The sequence below is a fragment of the Oncorhynchus mykiss genome, chromosome 18 (assembly GCF_013265735.2).
Source record: "Oncorhynchus mykiss isolate Arlee chromosome 18, USDA_OmykA_1.1, whole genome shotgun sequence".
NCBI lineage: Eukaryota > Metazoa > Chordata > Actinopteri > Salmoniformes > Salmonidae > Oncorhynchus > Oncorhynchus mykiss.
This window is the reverse complement of record NC_048582.1, coordinates 24136288-24153106: the sequence shown is the minus strand read 5'-3', so window position 1 is coordinate 24153106 and position 16819 is coordinate 24136288. Positions and strand designations below refer to the sequence as shown.

The 16819-nt window shown below is 41.7% G+C and overlaps 1 protein-coding gene across 1 annotated transcript; it reads right to left on the bottom strand.

The window, feature by feature from the left end:
• Nucleotides 1–21: 21 nt before the first annotated feature.
• On the bottom strand, nt 22–5106 carry LOC110495879 (cytochrome P450 20A1). Its single transcript, XM_021571383.2, has 13 exons — nt 4804–5106; nt 4404–4453; nt 3975–4141; nt 3388–3533; nt 2804–2971; nt 2624–2702; nt 2367–2479; nt 2159–2213; nt 1870–1990; nt 1468–1579; nt 1255–1319; nt 1064–1153; nt 22–845 (listed from the first exon to the last, which is right to left on the bottom strand). The coding sequence occupies exons 1-13, from the start codon at nt 4873–4875 to the stop codon at nt 695–697; spliced, it is 1389 nt and encodes a 462-aa protein (XP_021427058.1). The 5' UTR covers nt 4876–5106; the 3' UTR covers nt 22–694.
• Between the last annotated feature and the right edge of the window lie 11713 nt (nt 5107–16819).

Below are 16819 nucleotides of genomic sequence, written 5' to 3'. Positions count from 1 at the left end.
GGCTGTTAATAAATCCAGAAGTTACGAATATTATTTTTATTTTAAACTATTAAAGCTAATGTAGCGATACAGTGGAAACAGGGCTGGGAATTGAATCAGAGACACTGCAGATACAAAGTGAGCACTTTTTGACAATAACAGCCTAGACGTCTTGACAGTGGCAGGATATGCTCACAACAGAGGGGCTGCAACAAATGTGCAAAATATTATATTCCTATCCTAACACACGATTAGTGTAAACTTTATTAAAAAATGAACTGTCTAAAATGTCATGCATCTGGGGGAGTTGGGACCACGTGTTTTGGAAGGCAGTTCAGCTGGAATGTTGTGGGGGGTCCAAGAGTGGAGATAAAATAGCCATCACTTGTGCAGCATTTGGTTTAAGGCAAGGTTTAAGACAATACATAAATTATCATGTAGCTTTAAAAGATAGCTACTGATCCTCATATTGAAATGGGGGGGACAAAAAGCTACTTCAGGTGGTAGCTCAAATAACCGAGTCACCATTGGCAATGACTTTAGCTAATCAAAACCATGTTCAAGAGCTGACTGACAAGTAGCCCTACTAAGCTCATGTTTACAGCTTTTTAAACAGTTCCACTCGGTCTAGAATCTAAGCTAACTGACAAGTACCTTCCCAATTAACACAGTCCCTCTTCCACAGATGGAGTTTGAGACAAATGTCCACTGTTAGTTAGCTTCTTCTGCTCACAGTGATCCATGTGTCATCTTTAGGTGTGGACACAAGCTCAGATCTGGCCTCTACCACCTGTCCCTTCACCTGATGCAGCTTCAGTTGGCGCACTACAGTGCTGAGGACGACAGTGGCCACTGTGTACGCAAACCTGAAATGTGGCGAAATGGTGGTATAAAAAGTTAGTAACAAGCCCACATTCTTCTTTGCCTGGTAGTGACACTCCCTCCATTTCCTTTCATTTGATATTGTAGAAGAAATATGGTAAAACTGTATAACAAGTTGCTCCTGTGCAATTACAACTAGTAAATGCCCTAGCCCCTTGGTTAATCTCAAGTGCACGCCACTATCCTTTCCCATCCCCGTTACCTCAGCTCAGGACAGGCCTGGTTCCCTGAGAATCCAAGCAGAGAGAAGCTTTTCCTGGCTGAATCTTCTGTGAATCGGTCAGGGTCAAACCTGGATGTACAAAGTGCAGAAATTCAAACTTGGTACCAAAAAATCCAGCAAAAATGCCTCTAGGTGGCAAAAGGTTCAAAAGAAAATACATATGAACAGACTTGTAGGGACGGCTCCAGGTGTCTGCATCCTGTAGGACTACCCCAAGGGCATAGATCACCAGTGTCTAAAAAAAAAACATAGGAATAAAGTGCTTTAATTATTCACTTTAAACAAAAAACAAAAAATCATTTAAAATCTATAAGCACTTGGTGATTGTGATAATGAGATGTGGATAATAAATTGACTAAGTTGGTTAGAGGAGAATAAGATACCTCTTTAGGAATAATGTGCTGATCGACTTTCCCTTCATTTTCCTGGAGCCGGGCTGCGATGGGCGTCAGTTTGGCTGTCCGTACAGTCTCGTTCAAAACCTGCTGAAAATACCTATAGTATAGAAGATGCATTTGATAAGCATGATAAAATGTATCTATAAACATACCTTGAAGACATGCTACCATGAGGATACCTGCCCCTTCTGCTGTGACCGACCAGGGTTCGAACCCAGGTGTCATGTGGGCCACAAGGCTATTAGCCCCTGTTAGCTTAGGCATTAGCTCAGGAAGCTACACCAGTCTTCAGGTCTCATATAAGGTACACGTCATGCAAGAGTGGATCTGAAACACCTCTGTTACACTGCATCACATTGTTTATGTTATTTGGCTGTCAGAGGTCACCTGAGCTGTGGGATCTTATCCAGAGAAACAGGCTCAGAGCCCAGAACATCCTCCAGCTCCTGATGCAGCTTCTCCTGAACTTCCTCTGATGTGGACAGGAAGTGTACTGCCCAGATGCACACTTGGAAAATATTACAACCACAAAGAGAAACATCAACACTTTGTGAGAGAGATTTTCTGGCAGAATACTAACCAAATGTATGATTTTATTCTCTTGACGATTGGCTACACCATAAAAGCCGCAAGTTCTGATGTAGATAGGCATAATCTATTTATTACTAGTACTCACAATTAGCTGTGATGACACAACCTGCCAGTGTGAATACCATGCTGTCCTCCATCACCTACAAAAGAGAAACAATGAAAACAAGCGTTCATTAAAACAAAACCAGGAAGGAAGTTTTATTTTCCTCTACACGTGAGTAACAGAAACAGGAGGCTCTATGCTCTGCCTCAATGAGCCTGTTCTCCTTATAATCAAAGAATATGTGCATCACCTGTCTCTCTGTGAGGTTGGACTGGAGAAGAGTGTCTACAAACGCTGTCTGGCTCCTTTGTCCTTTCCTGTCTTTAGCCACAGACATCAGCACTGTTTCCATCTCTGCCAGTGCTGTAAACAAACAACGTACTTAGCACGAGGACAGAAAATGTATACACATCTCTTTTCTATTTCAGATACATTCTATAAGGAAGTGTATGCTGAGATGTACAGGTAACACATATGATCCATAGAAGTGAACTAGTTCTCACTCACCGCTCTCATAGTGCTCCTTTCTGATGGAGCTCTTCTCCATGGAACCGTCCAAATAGCCTTTTCCGATCTCCGACCAGATCTGACAAGTAAAGGGAATAATCTGTGAAAATCTGCAAACACCGGTCGTAATGGGCATCTTTTCACCAGAAACGGTGACTTTAAATGTGACTGCTCACTCACTGCCTCATGGTTCTTTCGGAAGCCGATGACTTCAGCATCATTCCGGAAACGGTCACCCAGAGCGAGTTGAGTGACAGCCTTCATGGCCAATCCTAGCAGATGGGCACAGAGGGGTGTGTGCTGGTCCTTAGGGAAAGACTGCCACTTCCCCACTAACTCCTCCACCAGCTAGAACAGGACAAAGGGGGAGGGAGACATAGAGAGCGTGTGTCAATGGGAAAGGGGGATACTTAGTCAGTTGTCCAACTGCATTTAACCCAACCCCTCTGAATCAGAGAGTCAAAGGGGGCTGCCTTAATCGACGTCCACGGCGCCCGGGGAACAGTGGGTTAAGTGCCTTGCTCAGGGGCAGAACAACATATTTTTACCTTATCAGCTCAGTGATTCGATCCAGCAACCTTCCGGTTACTGGCCCAACGCTCTAACCACTAGGCTACCGAACTATAACATTCCAGGGAAGTGAGCACAACAAGCTTTTGGAGTAAACAAATACTAATGGATACACAAAAACAGAAGAAAGTATTGCAGAATGCTACAGCCAAATATTAAAAACTGCCAAATGAGCCATTGTGTAAGAGGCAAACCTTCAGCAGCATTGGAAAGTTTTTCTCCAGGGTGTTGTTGACGGCACTCTCATACAACTTCTTCCTCATTACAGCCTCTGTGGCCCCTCCACCCGTTCCTGACTGGTAACCTAGCAACGACTTCAGCATTGTCTCAAATGAGTCCGCTACAAGTAAGGATAGAAGATGTCACAGTGTTACTGTTTCTTTATTTCAAAACAACACTGTACATGTATAACGGAAATCACCTGAATCTGTTACAATGTCTATCTATACCCACATTCTACTTAGAATGGTGCAATCTTTTAAGCATGAAATTTAAGTGGCCCGACTAACCGGTGTCTGTATGTAGCCTCGCTACTTGTATAGTCTTGCTACTGTATATAGCCTCGCTACTGTTTTTCACTGTCTTTTTACTGTTGTTTTTATTTCTTTACTTACCCGTTGTTCACCTAATACCTTTTTTGCACTATTGGCTAGAGCCTTAAGTAAGCATTTCACTGTTGTATTCGGCGCACGTGACAAATAAACGTTGATTTGATGTTAGTAGGGACAGAGCACCTGTTTCCCTTTCCTCCCAATAGTTTCCCTCCCTCCCCAGTACTCACTAGTCCTGTTGGGGTTGATGTGCTGCCGTAGCTGGTCCACTGAACCCAAGCTGACCACAGGGCGTCCTCCAAACCAGAAGGATGCCACGGGACCAAACTGTCCATGTAGACTAGCCAGGAACTCATGCAGACTGCCTCGGTTCACTATGTCTTGCAGATTTCCATCCCTAGATTAAGAGAATGAGACGAATAAACCAATAGGAACCTAGGTCAGGCCAGGGCCCGTATTCAGAAAACTTCTCAGTGTATGAGTGCTGATCCAGGATCAGTTTAGCCTTTTATATGGAGATGAATAGACAGGGAGGATCTGATCCTGGATCAGTACTCCTACAGTGACGCTTATAAATATGGGCTGAGATCAAGTGTGGAGTGCTAAAGAGAGAAAGTACTTAGAAAGTTGTAAAACATATTTGGTCATAGTCTACTCACTTCTCTTCGGTAGGGTTGAGACCTGGTATACCAGAAGCACTTCTTGATGACTCGATAAAAAAATGAATCAAGCATGTTACTTTCAGTTTCAAGAGAGACATAAATTAAACATGACAAGAAATTCTGTGCAGTTTACATATTCTAACTCTATGGCAGTAACCTCTAAAAACCTATTGAGCTTTGAAAAAAATATTTGTCCACTCCACAATTCACTTAAACTGCTGAAACATTTGGGTGCTAAAGGTAGATGCATAAAATGTCCAGGGATTTTTTTTAACTGTCATGTCACTGTAAAACTGCACAAAGTTAGCAGCTTTACAAGTAACGTTAGCTAGTAATGACATGGGTGGATATACGATGTTGCAAATATTGGCTAATATAAGCACAGGCATTGACTTACTGGATACAAATAGAGGACTGCGCCGACCAGAATGATGACAAAAGTCACTGCAAATATCGCAAAGTCCAGCATGTTTGCTGGTGTTACTAAAAAAAAACGTTTAGACAGGTAGCTACGATACTATACATTCGGTATCGCTACCACGTCTACGGTAGCATCATAACTCCGTGTTCTACTGCAAAGCCTGCACACAGTCAGTGAGGCCAGAGCAATGCATCTCAGAGCGCATGGATAAATCAGAATGTACAGAAGCAGATACAATCTAACTACAAAATGTTACAAACTACTTGATCTGGCATAGCACAATTGGTAAAATCAATTAATTTTCACCTATCCAGATAATTTAGTGATTGGTCCTAGCCAGGTCTACTTAGACCTAGGCAAGAGGGGAAGCAATGGTCCATTTTCCAAAAATTCGAACAACACACTTATATTCTGGGCAATGACAAAAGTGTCAGTAGATCATAAATCCGAGAGCAGATAAAGGAGAACAGTTTGAGTATCTTAATTTCATCACCCTGTTGCAAGAGAACACTTGTAGTGTATTCTAGGTTTTGTGAAGTTGAAGTTTGTACTTTTTCCACTTTGAAATTTCCGACTTGATTTTCCCTTACAATAAAAAACTAAAATAATCAACCCCTAACCCCCCTCATTAACGATTTTAGCATATACATCTCAGTGGGGCAAAAAATGTTTTAGTCAAAACTATTTGTTCAGCACTTTGGGAAATGTACAGCGACAGAATTCAAAACATGGGCCGTTCTTACAGTGTTCTCCCTGTACTTCAAGTCAGAACTGCAGGATAAATAAAGGAGGCATATAAGCAGACAATACATTTCTCAAAAACAGGTTATAGGCTGCATGTGCACCACCAAGTCAGAACAGTAAGTGCAATTAAGAGGTGAAAATAGACAACAAATTAGGGTAGGCTACTAACAGCTTACTACACAACATACACTTAGTATTACTTTCTTAGCTACAGTATACATATCTCCCTGGCATATTACATTATTTATGCATTTGCATACAATTCATTTTTGAACTCACCTTGTTGTGCTGTGCTCACTTGAACAGGAAGGTCCTTCGTGGGCAAATTTTGTCTTGAAACTTTGTCATCAAAGCATTCTCTGGATTTATGGTGCTTTCAAGACAACTGGGAACTGAAAAAAAAGGTTGAATCGTGATACCGTCGGTGATCTTCAGGTCGTAGCTCTAGAAAGAGACCAGAGTTCCTGATTTACAATTCCGAGTTGGATGAAAGTTCAAAACGTATTTTCCCAGTCGTAGCTTGTTTTTCCCGAGTTCCCATTTGTCTTGAACTCACTAAAGTCCGATTTTGCAGTTCAGAGTTAAGTTGTTTTGAGCACAAATCGTGCTTCATTGACAGCAATGTTGAATGTTAACCATTTTAAACTAGGAAAATAGACCCTTAATCTTAGACTTGGGACCACACAGCCACTCCACTGAATAGCAGGCTAATGATTGCTTTGCAACGCTTGCAGTTAGCCACTCATTCCTTCTAAGCCACTCATTGTTTAATTTCCGGTTTCCAACTGGTTGTGTAATGTTTATGTCCAATGGCCGGTGAGCACCGATATGTTTTATCTATAATTTCTCTTCATTTTCTATCTTCATATGACAAGGATTAAAAAGGATTTACCAGTAGATTGTCAACTTCATTCATGATGATGACTGCTAGCTAAGATTTAGAAAGTATGATGTTGACATGATCAGTCCAATCAAAGCTACTGTAGATATAACGTGATTTTACGCCATTTAATCTGTGGCCAATGACCTTCTTTGATGGGCACTTCTAATGTTAACTCTATGGCAGCACCCATGGGGCTTGAATTTTCGAGCTCTACCCTTAGACTTGGCGGTGACGTAGTATCCCCATGAGTGACAGAACACTGAGCCAATCACTGCACAGCGCTGCATATTTACTGTTGGCTTGCCCCATCACCACAGAAGGCAATGAGCTAGGCTGAAACACCTACTCAAGAAAACGAAAAAGAGACCATATTTGTATGCGGCTTTATTAACTCAATGATATTACATTGTTTGCAAACTGATATATGCCAAAATAACATACAAAACAGGAAAGCCCATTTTGAATGACAGGTTGCCACTGATCCACATAATAATTCACATTTCCTGTATCTGCAGGATTATTTTCCTGCTGTAGCAAACTGGCTCAAATTAATCCTACATATGTAGGAGCAGTTAGGAGAAAGAATCCTGGGCTGTAAATCGTTAACAGAATTACGCAAAAAATCAGTAACAGAGTTACTGCAATTGATTTGGACACAATGGGAAATCATAGGAGTCACAAACCATAGTTGGGGCACCTGCTACTGTCCTTCCTTCCACTGGCATACTGTTATGTTCAGCTTATAACTGTTTTCTTTCTCTTTCTGTTGTCAGGTGATCAAAGTAAGTGTGAAAACAGTCTGGACAACCCCTCCATCTCTCTCTCTCTCCCCACCTCTACAGCAGAGGAGGCTGGTGGGAGGAGCTCAACGAGGACAGGCTCATTGTAATGAATGGAATGTTATCAAACATATGGAAACCACATGTTTGAGTACATGACAATAGAGTACAGTATAATGTACTTTATTGTATTGTACTGAACTATACTTTACTGCACTCTACTGTCCAAACTTCTGAAACATAGATGTCTATGATTGGTTCAGATATTGTCCAGACCAACCAACTTTGGTCTTGTTTGGGGGCGGGGCTCATTCAATAGCAAAAAGTGCCTGTCTGTAGAATAATACTCAAATATGCAAAGGAGGATATCGCATATTTATTCATGTAACATGTGGGACCATGGGAGATCTACCAGTAGTGGCACTGTTTCAGGTATTGGGCAGTTTCTGCCAGCCTTTATAAGGAAAGTGGAAGTAAGCCATTGGGAGAAGCCATTTTACCTGGAATCCATGTGCCAGAATTGTTTGTTGAATGGATGTGTGTATTTTTGAAAGTGCTAAAAGCCCTCTGAACCCTGTGAAACCCAATGGTGTAAAAATTCAATATTTACTAAATTGCATCCTGTATAACAGGTCCTAAACTCAAAAATAATTTCTAACACTACAAAGTGCATCTCCTTAGACTGAGATCTATCTTAGTACTTGGTGTGTGTAAGTATGATTATTGTGGCATCAGTAGCAGAGGAGGCTGGTGATAGGAGCTATAGGAGGATGGGCTCTTTGTGATGGCTGGAATGGAATCGATGGAATGGAGTCAAACGTGGTTTCCATATATGTAATATGTTTAATACCCGTCTTCCAAATGATCCTCCCACCAGCCTCCTCTGACTCAGTAGCCTCTAAAACAAGTCTCAAAATCATTCCACGGAGAGCAGAGGGTCTCTGGGTTTTTGCTGCGCCCTTGTACTTGATTGATGAATTAAGGTCACTAATTAGTAAGGAACTCCCCACACCTGGTTGTCTAGGTCTTAATTGAAAGGAAATAACCCGCAGACACCCAGCCCCCAGTGGAATGAGTTTGACACCCCTGCTCTAAAACATTAGAAACCTGTCCACTGGGTGCATGTTTTTGATGCAAATGATCAAAGCTTGATGATGAGTTTGTTATTTGAAACAGCTGTGTAGTGTTAGGGCAAAAACCAAAACGTGCACCCATGAAGGGCCACACACTACTGAATTTGCGAAACCCGGTCCTACACAAGCATATGTTGTAGGCCATTCATGCAAATAAACGCCATGACATATTTCAGTTTTCTCTAAGATGTAGTGATTAGGTGGAAAAGGATAAATTGAGAAAGAACAAGTTCTGAGCCAGAGGTAGTTTGTGTATACCAAGGGGTGGCGTTATATGGTTGTCTATCATGTCACACATGATTATGCATTTCTGTGTTGTTCAGATCAGGGACGCGTAATGTCATTCCGTTATTATTTTAATGGGTGAAAATCCACTTCATTTACTGTAGTTCAATAGCCAAAAGAGATGTTTACAAACTCAAGGGGTCATGTCATACTGTGGCTAACACCCCATTCTTCTGCAGACATCTTTCAATCTTAATTCAGAGCAGATATTTAAGAGTTTTTGGAAAACGTGGTCGCATAAAAAACGGAGGGAGACCCTTCGCTAATCCCTGCCCTCCTTGGTTAATATTGCAACCTCGGACAACATTTTCCCAGGAAAAACAATTTTGCCTAACAACTTTCAAAATTCCCTCACAATGACCTCAAACTGTGATTTTAATATGCAATTAAGTTCAACACAGACTATCCCTTGCTAATCAGGAGACTCTCTGGTATGTTGTGGTGGACTGTCATTACAATTGCTTACGGGAACCTGGTAAAAATGAAGGTTGTAGTGTGGCTAGCCACAGGATGGCTAAATGCACTGTCAGCATGCAGCCAAAGTTACAAACCATTTTTGGAGCTAACTAATGTTTTTAAATCGTATTGTGATGTCAACAGCAGATGCTTTGTATTCATAACATGGCTAACTAACATATTGTTATGAGAATTTCGTTATCAATGTTCATAAACTTCAATTCATCTACTCAGTCTGCAACCCAGAGTTTGTACGGTTAAATGAAACAGACCGATTTCCCAGCTTACATTAGTCAAAACATTTATTCACGAGAGCACTCTGAAGTCCATCATACAAACCCAGTCCTTATAACACATACAAACAAGTTCAAATCTTAAGCTACGCCTTGCTCAGACAGTCGGTGTTTTTCCACTACAGATACATTGTTTAATCTGCAACATGTTTCAGAATTTTCTGCAAGCCTAACAGTTTCTCCCCTCCAGGGGTGGAGACAGAATGTCCTGTAAGGAACACAGTATTACAACTTGTCTGTCAATAGCTCCTCTTATCATTTGTTTCCCCACTTGCACCCTGCTTACATACTAAAAAGGAACAAAAGGTCCTTGTTCTAATTCTGACTAAAACTACACACATCATCAGATTATAGTTTTATGATTCTAATACATTTCATACAATTATATGGTTTCAGGGTGGAATATTTTTAGTCATTATCTTATCATTACCGTAAACATATAAATCATTGTCATTATCTTACCATTTCTTTAAACATATAAATCATATGAATTTCTATCACATACTAACTAACTAAAGTGCTGGTCCCATGTTTCATGAGCTGAAATAAAAGATCCCAGAAATGTTCCATATGCACAAAAAGCTTATTTCTCTCTAATTTTGTGCACACATTTGTTTACATCCCTGTTTGTGAGCACTTCTCATTTGGCAAGATAATTCATCCACCTGACAGGTGTGGCATATCAAGAAACTGATTAAACAGCATGATCATTACACAGGTGCAATCGACCTGGACAGGGTATCCTGAAAGGATATTGACCTCATCCCGTCAGTAGAGGATGCCTGGTTATTCTTTAAAAGTGCCTTCCTCACCATCTTAAATAAGCATGCCCTATTCAAATCAAATTGAACCAGGAACAGATATAGCCCTTGGTTCACTCCAGACCTGACTGCCCTTGACCAGCACAAAAACATCCTGTGGCGTACTGCATTAGCATCGAATAGCCCCCGTGATATGCAACTTTTCAGGGAAGTTAGGAACCAATATACACAGGCAGTTAGGAAAGCTAAGGCTAGCTTTTTCAAACATACATTTGCATTCTGTAGCACAAACTCAAAAAAGTTATAGGACACTGTAAAGTCCCTGGAGAATAAGAGCACCTCCTCGCAGCTGCCCACTGCACTGAGGCTAGGAAACTGTCACCACCGATAAATCCACTATACAGTGCCTTGCGAAAGTATTCGGCCCCCTTGAACTTTGCGACCTTTTGCCACATTTCAGGCTTCAAACATAAAGATATAAAACTGTATTTTTTGTGAATAATCAACAACAAGTGGGACGACATTTATTGGATATTTCAAACTTTTTTTAACAAATCAAAAACTGAAAAATTGGGCGTGCAAAATTATTCAACCCCCTTAAGTTAATACTTTGTAGCGCCACCTTTTGCTGCGATTACAGCTATAAGTCGCTTGGGGTATGTCTCTATCAGTTTTGCACATCGAGAGACTGAATTTTTTTCCCATTCCTCCTTGCAAAACAGCTCGAGCTCAGTGAGGTTGGATGGACCTGGATGTCCGGTCCTCTGGCAGTCTCTATGGGGGTGCCACAGGGTTCAATTCTCGGGCAGACTCTCTTCTCTGTATACATCAATAATGTCGCTCTTGCTGCTGGTGATTCTCTGATCCACCTCTACGCAGACGACACCATTCTGTATACTTCTGGCCCTTCTTTGGACACTGTGTTAAGTAACCTCCAGACGACCTTCAATGCCTTTCAACTCTCCTTCCGTGGCCTCCAACTGCTCTTAAATGCAAGTAAAACTAAATGCATGCTCTTCAACCGATCGCTGCCCACACCTGCCTGTCCGTCCAGCATCACTACTCTGGACGGTTCTGACTTAGAATATGTGGACAACTACAAATACCTAGGTGTCTGGCTAGAGTGTAAACTCTCCTACCAGACTCACATTAAGCATCTATTTCGCAACAAAGCATCCTTCACTCATGCTACCAAATATACCCTCGTAAAACTGACCATCCTACCGATCCTCAACTTCGGCGAAGTCATCTACAAAATAGCCTCCAACACTCTACTCAACAAATTGGATGCAGTCTATCACAGTGCCATCCGTTTTGTCACCAAAGCCCTATATACTACCCACCACTGCGACCTGTACGCTCTCGTTGGCTGGCCTTCGCTTCATACTCGTCGCCAAACCCACTGGCTCAAGGTCATCTACAAGTCTTTGCTCGGTAAAGCCCCGCCTTATCTCAGCTCACCCTAACTGAAGCTGGAGACTCATATCTACCTCACTAGCTTTAAGCACCAGCTGTCTGAGCAGCTCACAGATCACTGCACCTGTACACAGCCCATCTGTAAATAGCCCGTCCAACTACCTCATCAACCATACTATATTTATTTCTTTATCTTGCTCCTTTGCACCCCAGTATCTCTACTTGCACATTCATCATCTGCACGTCTATCATTCCAGTGTGTTATTGGTATATTGTAATTACTTCGCCACCATGGCCTATTTATTGCCTTACCTCCCTTATCTTACCTCATTTGCACACACTGTATATATACTTTTTTTCTACTGTATTATTGACTGTATGTTTGTTAATTCCATGTGTAACTCTGTGTTGTTGTATGTGTCAAACTGCTTTGCTTAATCTTGGCCAGGTCGCAGTTGTAAATGACAACTTGTTCTCAACTAGCCTACCTGGTTAAATAAAGGTGAAATTAAAAAAATATATTTTAAAAAACTTGTGCTGGGGAAAAATAAAAAGCCACTCTAAAATGAGCAGTTTTGTCACACAACACAATGCCACAGATGTTTGAAGTTTTGAGGGAGTGTGCAATTGGCATGCTAACTGCAATAATATCCACCAGAGTTGTTGCCAGAGAATTTAATGTTTTAGAGAATTTGGCAGTATGTCCAACCACAGACCTTGTGTATGGTGTCAGGTTGGGGGGCGGTTAGCTGATGTCAAAGTTGTAAACAGTGTTTACTGTGCCCCATTATGGCGCTGGGGTTATGGTATGGACATGCATAAGCTATGGACAACGAACACCGTTACATTTTATCGATGGCAATTTGAATGCACAGAGATGTGACAAGATCCTGAGGCCCATTGTCTTGCCGTTCATCTTACGCCATCACCTCATGTTTCAGCATGATAATGTACGGCCCCATGTCGCAAGGATCTGTACATAATGGAAGCTAAAAATGTCATCTAGAATGTCATTGTATGCTGTAGGGTTAATATTTCCCTTCACTGGAAGAAAGGGGCCAAGCACAAACCATGAAAAACAGTCCCAGACCATTATCCCTCCTCCACCAAACTGTTCAGTTGGCACTATGCATTGGGGCAAGTGGCATTCTCCTGGCATTCACCAAACCCAGATTCGTTGGACTGCCAGATGGTGAAACGTGATTCATCACACCAGAGAATGCGTTTCCACTGCTCTAGAGTCCAATGGTGGCGAGCTTTTCACCACTCCAGCCGACGTTTGGCATTGCACATGGTGATCTTAGGCTTGTGTGCAGCTGCTCAGCCATGGAAACCCATTTTTACAGTTTGTCACAGAAGGAAAATAATCATGCAGCAACAGGAAATGTGAATTATGTGGATTATAATGGATATTTTTGTAGGGGTTGACATGATTTTCATAAGGGAAAAGCTTGTCTGATATGTCAAAGTGGAAATGACAAACTTCAGAAGCCTTTTTAAACCTTAAATACACTACAAGTTTTTGATTTCCACTTCTGTCATTGCCCCCCAAAAATGGTGTTGTTCAAATTCAAAGTTGCATGGGATTTCTCTTAATGAGACTCTGAGCAGCCAATGGCAAAGTCTGCTTTAGGTATAATACCAGGAGCCACTTGTGGATTTGACAGCACTAACACAGTTCCACCTCTGACATTGCCAAAACAACTGCTATACAGTGCCTTGCGAAAGTATTCGGCCCCCTTGAACTTTGCGACCTTTTGCCACATTTCAGGCTTCAAACATAAAGATATAAAACTGTATTTTTTTGTGAAGAATCAACAACAAGTGGAACACAATCATGAAGTGGAACGACATTTATTGGATATTTCAAACTTTTTTAACAAATCAAAAACTGAAAAATTGGGCGTGCAAAATTATTCAGCCCCCTTAAGTTAATACTTTGTAGCGCCACCTTTTGCTGCGATTACAGCTGTAAGTCGCTTGGGGTATGTCTCTATCAGTTTTGCACATCGAGAGACTGACATTTTTTCCCATTCCTCCTTGCAAAACAGCTCGAGCTCAGTGAGGTTGGATGGAGAGCATTTGTGAACAGCAGTTTTCAGTTCTTTCCACAGATTCTCGATTGGATTCAGGTCTGGACTTTGACTTGGCCATTCTAACACCTGGATATGTTTATTTTTGAACCATTCCATTGTAGATTTTGCTTTATGTTTTGGATCATTGTCTTGTTGGAAGACAAATCTCCGTCTCAGTCTCAGGTCTTTTGCAGACTCCATCAGGTTTTCTTCCAGAATGGTCCTGTATTTGGCTCCATCCATCTTCCCATCAATTTTAACCATCTTCCCTGCCCCTGCTGAAGAAAAGTAGGCCCAAACCATGATGCTGCCACCACCATGTTTGACAGTGGGGATGGTGTGTTCAGGGTGATGTGCTGTGTTGCTTTTACGCCAAACATAACGTTTTGCATTGTTGCCAAAAAGTTCAATTTTGGTTTCATCTGACCAGAGCACCTTCTTCCACATGTTTGGTGTGTCTCCCAGGTGGCTTGTGGCAAACTTTAAACGACACTTTTTATGGATATCTTTAAGAAATGGCTTTCTTCTTGCCACTCTTCCATAAAGGCCAGATTTGTGCAATATACGACTGATTGTTGTCCTATGGACAGAGTCTCCCACCTCAGCTGTAGATCTCTGCAGTTCATCCAGAGTGATCATGAACCTCTTGGCTGCATCTCTGATCAGTCTTCTCCTTGTATGAGCTGAAAGTTTAGAGGGACGGCCAGGTCTTGGTAGATTTGCAGTGGTCTGATACTCCTTCCATTTCAATATTATCGCTTGCACAGTGCTCCTTGGGATGTTTAAAGCTTGGGAAATCTTTTTGTATCCAAATCCGGCTTTAAACTTCTTCACAACAGTATCTCGGACCTGCCTGGTGTGTTCCTTGTTCTTCATGATGCTCTCTGCGCTTTTAACGGACCTCTGAGACTATCACAGTGCAGGTGCATTTATACGGAGACTTGATTACACACAGGTGGATTGTATTTATCATCAATAGTCATTTAGGTCAACATTGGATCATTCAGAGATCCTCACTGAACTTCTGGAGAGAGTTTGCTGCACTGAAAGTAAAGGGGCTGAATAATTTTGCACGCCCAATTTTTCAGTTTTTGATTTGTTAAAAAAGTTTGAAATATCCAATAAATGTCGTTCCACTTCATGATTGTGTCCCACTTGTTGTTGATTCTTCACAAAAAAATACAGTTTTATATCTTTATGTTTGAAGCCTGAAATGTGGCAAAAGGTTGCAAAGTTCAAGGGGGCCGAATACTTTTGCAAGGCACTGTAAGAATGTCAGCTAAAGCCCATCTGTTTGAATAGAGCCCTTAGTGTGTTACTGTGCTTCATCCAATACCATAACTAAAAAATGACCTGCTTTGCAGTTGAGATTACATTAAAGTACATGGTGCAAGTGATCAACACTGTTTGATATTCTGTGCAGATTATAGCAATTGTGAAGATTTACACAGTCCTGTGACCCTGAACCTGCATGCTTTCTATGATTACAGAAGACATTTGATGTTACAGTAACCTCAATGCGGCCATCGCTGTGTGACTCATTTTAAGGTTGAATAAATACTCTTACATTAGTTTGTAAGATAAGCTATTTAATTTTTTTTTTTTTTCAGTAATATTGAATTGTTTGGTAGAAAACGCAACCAAATATTAACACTTAAAGGAGATGCATCTACTCCTTGGATAGTTCCATCTGAGGCACTGGATTAACCCTATTCTTTCACTTTTATTTTTGTTGAGATGGAGACGTGAATCCAACAGATCATTTGTTAATAGGCTATTTACCATGTTGCAAAAGTGATACATGACATTTTAGTCATTTAGCAGTGTTTCCCAACCCTGGTCCCCAAAAGTAAAAATGTTCAGTGTCGCCCTGGACAAGCACACCGGATTCAACTTGTCAACTAATCATCAAGCCCTCAATGAGTTGAATGAGGTGTGTTTGTCCAGCGCTACAATAAAAATGTGTTCTGTTGGGGGTTCTGGAGGACCAGATTTAGCAGAACACCGATTTTGTAGACGCTCTTACCCAGAGTGACAGTTATTTTCTCCTCTCAACCAGAGTACATCAATTTCACCACAGCTCTTCTCCTCAGTGAAGCTGAACAGCGATCTGCGATTCTGAGCCACATAATTCCTTTTGAATTTGAGCAGGCGTTTCAAATAAGTTATTGAACTGACAGGATAGGTTGTAATTATGAATATTAAACTGCACTGCTACGGGGTGAAAATACATTTGTTTTAAGGAGTCTCCCAAATCCTGTGGCTCAAGGCACGTCCACTCCTGCTCCCCCACTTTGGTGCTCGACCCCACCGGTCCTGGCAAGGGCAACCCATCTTTATGCAGACCAGCCAACCATCATTACTGCACACCTGCGTCTCATCATCAGTCACACATGGACTTCATTACTCCCTTGATTACTTACCCTTATACAGTACTTTTTTGTTATCATTCATCAGGTAGTCTTGTTTCTATGTCAGATACTCCTCTTGTTCTGTAGCGGTTGTTGTTATTAAACTCCCTAACTTCACCTGCTTCCTGCGTCTACGTTACACTTATATTATTAATCTTAAAACTCCTCCTGTAAACTCTCCTTTATCTATGAGAGGGTCTGGTCAAAGTGACTGATTCTGTCCAAATTAGTCTGTCAGTTCTACAGCTCAGTTGTAAACCTTAATACTGCTCTCACATGGTCCTCTCTCCTCACAACCAGAGCACATCAATTTCACCAAGGCAACTCCATCTCGCCATGACGTGTCTCTTTGGGCAGATTGTACAAACTGAGACATCACTGATCCTCCTGGTCTTGTTGTTCATAGCTCTTCCCCTCTGTGAAGTTCAACAGCTACCTGCTGTTAGGACTGAAGAGCTCGGATAGCCTCTCCTGGCTGCCTCGCTGTACTCTGCTGAAGAATCTGATTGTTAGTGACCTGTTGGTGTCTATCGCTCTGTCATCCACTGTGCTGCGCCGCCTGCTGATCAGGCACACCCTGGTGTTTGGTGGCTGGCACTTGGTCCAGTTCAGAGTCAGTAATATGGGTGTCCTGAGCTTTCTGTTCACTCTGGCCCTCATGGCTATGGAGATTTTCAACTTCATATGCCACGGCCACGGCCTCTGCTACCTGGTCATCATGACTTCCAGGCGCCTGCGTCTGGCCTTAGCACTAAT